At 41.6% G+C, this 3181-nt stretch overlaps 1 protein-coding gene across 1 annotated transcript in view; it reads right to left on the reverse strand.

Annotated features, from left to right (window-relative positions):
• Window positions 1–3181, reverse strand: part of SKIV2L2 (Ski2 like RNA helicase 2) — a 141353-nt gene that overhangs the window by 18786 nt on the left and 119386 nt on the right. Inside the window, exons 22-23 of the mRNA XM_019517860.1 lie at window positions 2537–2700; window positions 965–1070 (exon numbers count right to left, since the gene is read on the reverse strand). Of these exons, the coding sequence (XP_019373405.1) occupies window positions 965–1070; window positions 2537–2700 (270 nt within the window). The remainder of the gene's footprint in view (window positions 1–964; window positions 1071–2536; window positions 2701–3181) is intronic.

Genomic DNA, 3181 nt, shown 5'->3' on the forward strand with positions numbered 1-3181 from the left:
CATCTTGGAGTCAATAATGACTCCAAGATCTCTTTCTGCCTCCGTGCTCTCAAGTAGGGAGTTCCCCATTGTGTAAGTGTGCTGCTGGTTCCTACTGCCCAAGTGCAGCACCCTGCACTTGTCCGTATTGAAATGCATCCTGTTCCTGTTAGCCCACCCCTGTAACCTATCCAGATCCCTCTGCAATCTCTCACTCCCTGCTAGCGTGGAAGAACACGTTTCTTTTCCTGTTTCTTTGAACAGGAAAAGAATCAAAACCAGAGAAACAACACAACTTGCCAGCTGGCTTTTTAAAATTAGGACACAATTACTACTCCAAGACATTGCTGTCTTCCTGCACTTTCCCCTTGTTTTTAGACACCTTGGGAAAAATGCTCAGTAAACAACATAGGCCACAATAGTTCAGATGTAACCTGACGTTCTCTATATGAGATATTATTTTGTTAGTTTGCACTGTTCATTGTAACAGAACCTAATACGTTACTAGCTTAGTTTGTGGAACAAGGATTGCAACCATCACCGTATTGCTCTTCACCACACCATTACCTAGTCCTAGAATGGTTTTCTTGCTTCTCCCTCACTGGAGTTTTAGTTGCCTAGCACCTTCTGCCAGTAAATCATACTTGATACACCTCTCCCAGAGGATTTTCTTTTACTAACACTCTAGTTCTTTCATACTAATAAACTCCAATTATCCTGCTGTCTTTGTGGTACCTGAGAGAATTTACGAGAAATACAGGTAAAATGCAACATGCTCCCTAGTGAATCCTGTGGTTGTTGCAAAAGAGCTCAGAAACTGAGCCTTAAAGCTTAGTCTCAGTTGTACTGAACAGTCTGGAAGTAGAAACCTGGGAATGTGTTTTCAGTAGGGCCCTAAGGTTTACAGGATGTGAATTTGGGGTTTTTCTACAACAGCTCTTGGAGAAACAAATCCAAGATTTCTCACTACTGGAAAGTAACTCACATTTTCCTGGAATACAAAACAGCTTAGTAATGCAGTTGCTTGTTCTGCAGATAAGTCATTGAAGAGCCCATTAAACATCATTTCTGTCAGGAGCAGTTCATCAGCACTAATGGGAAAAGAAGAGAATGAAGCAGATAAAAGACCGGTTAAAAAGTAGGTAATGCTATCCATTATCAATTCATTTTGCATAACATTTAGACAAGAGAGAATGGCTTATTATTTCTGTCATTTTACTGGTATACTGAAAATGAACATTTATTTTTTATTTCTGGGGGAAAGGAGAGAAGAAAGAAGAGATGCATAGATTCCTTTAACTTTAGAAAGATTTACTGAACTGTAAAGATAAATCTCTCATTAACTCTCATCTATCTTAAAAGAGAAATGTTAGATAGCTAAGCCCAACTTCTGTTATGGTTTCTACAGATAGGACATCAACGAGATTGATGAAAGATTCAGAAAAAAGAAACAAAATAATAAAAGGGTTAGAATGCTTACTTTATAAGGGATTGGGAAACTAGGATTGTAGTTGTTGGAGATGAGATGGCTAACAACTTGTATTTTCAAGAAATTAAAGGGAATAGGAACTTGAGTTCTATGTATTTATAAAATCTAAACTCATATTGATACAAATAATAATGCCACCAGTTGGGCAGATAATTATGAGATTTTTCTTTGGATTGGGCATATCCTAAAACTTCTGTTATATATTTTTCAGGCTTTTTCTGGGTAAATACATGATGAAAGCAAAATGTAAATTCCTAAATGACATGAAAGTCCAGGCTTTTATAAATTACAGGCCAACTTTTGTAAACAGTTTAATTCTGCTATATTATGGGGTGTAATCATAAAACGAATCTGGAAAACAACAAATAATTTAGGCAACATTTCCTGGGAGCGCACATAAAAGAGCAAATAATACTACAGCAGTAAGTACAATGAAAAGAACTCAACTGGTACTTAAGAATTAAAAATTATTAGGAATGCAGCCACTTGTATAAAAACAACCCTAATTTTCCAAGGCATTTTAAATAATTTCAAATACAATCTTTTTTTTGGGGAAATAAACATAATGCAGTATACATCTACCAAACACATTACCTCAATAAAATAAAATGCACCACTACACTGTTATTTCTGTGCCATTTAGCATCAGTTTGTAGTCTCCAGTAGTGTCTTTATCACTAACTGACAACTACTGTCACAGTGAAGAGTTTACGGACAATGCTAGAATAAGGAAACAAGGCAGGTGGGTACAGAAACGCAAGGTGTTCTGCAGTGCTGTCAAAAGGCACAGTGGGATGGTTAGAGAGTTTCACTACAAATCCAAAGGTGTAAATTTGAGCCTCATTCTGCACTCTGACCCAACTGTTAATGGGTACATCTGGGTCATCAGGCTGGTGAACCAAAGGCAACTAGATGGAAGCCAGCCAAAACACTCCCTTACATGGCACTGGATATGATGCTGTGAATATCATTGATGCTGTGAATATTAGAAATGGAACACAAACACCAGTGGAGACACAGCAACATACACATGCAAGACATTATACATTTTCCACAGTAACCAGTTACCTGCTGATTTCACAAGCAACCCTTCCTTTCAACTCTATGACATCAGAGGACGTGGCAAAACCCAACCTTCTCAAAACACGTTTGCGGCATTTGAGCTCATCCATTTGTAAGACAGTTCTGGCTTTCTTCAGTTCTCGCTTTGCTGCTTTAATATCCACAGCAATCTGTAACACCCAAAAGCATACAAAAAAATCCATCAGTATTATCATGCTAAGCAGTTGCTTAGATACCATTAGCACAGGGGCGGGAAATTATTTTGGGCGGAGTGCCACTTACCCAGTTTTGGCAGGCTGTCGAGGGCTGCATGGGTAGCTCCGCCCTTTGACAGGTGCCCCGCCCCCTGGTCACCATCTTGGGACCAGTGTCCTAATGTCTTGGGACCAATGTCCCAGGGCCAGCACCAGTGGGGCAGACAGGCAGGGGTCTGTGGAGCCAGGCTGGGCTGCACCAGCAGGGAGGGGGGAGCTGGCCTGGCTCCACAGAGCCTGTGCCATCTGGGACCCTGCGCTCCTGCCACCCTGTTCTGGGCCCCACCAGCACTGGCCCTGGGACACCGGTGTGGGCCCTGTTCTCCCACTGGCTCCCCACCCGCTCACACCCAGTGCCCCCCAGCCCTGCGGTACAGGCAGGGGCAGCGCACAGCCC

The sequence above is a fragment of the Gavialis gangeticus genome, unplaced genomic scaffold (assembly GCF_001723915.1).
Source record: "Gavialis gangeticus isolate Ggan-Ray unplaced genomic scaffold, GavGan_comp1, whole genome shotgun sequence".
In the NCBI taxonomy this organism is placed as follows: Eukaryota; Metazoa; Chordata; order Crocodylia; family Gavialidae; genus Gavialis; species Gavialis gangeticus.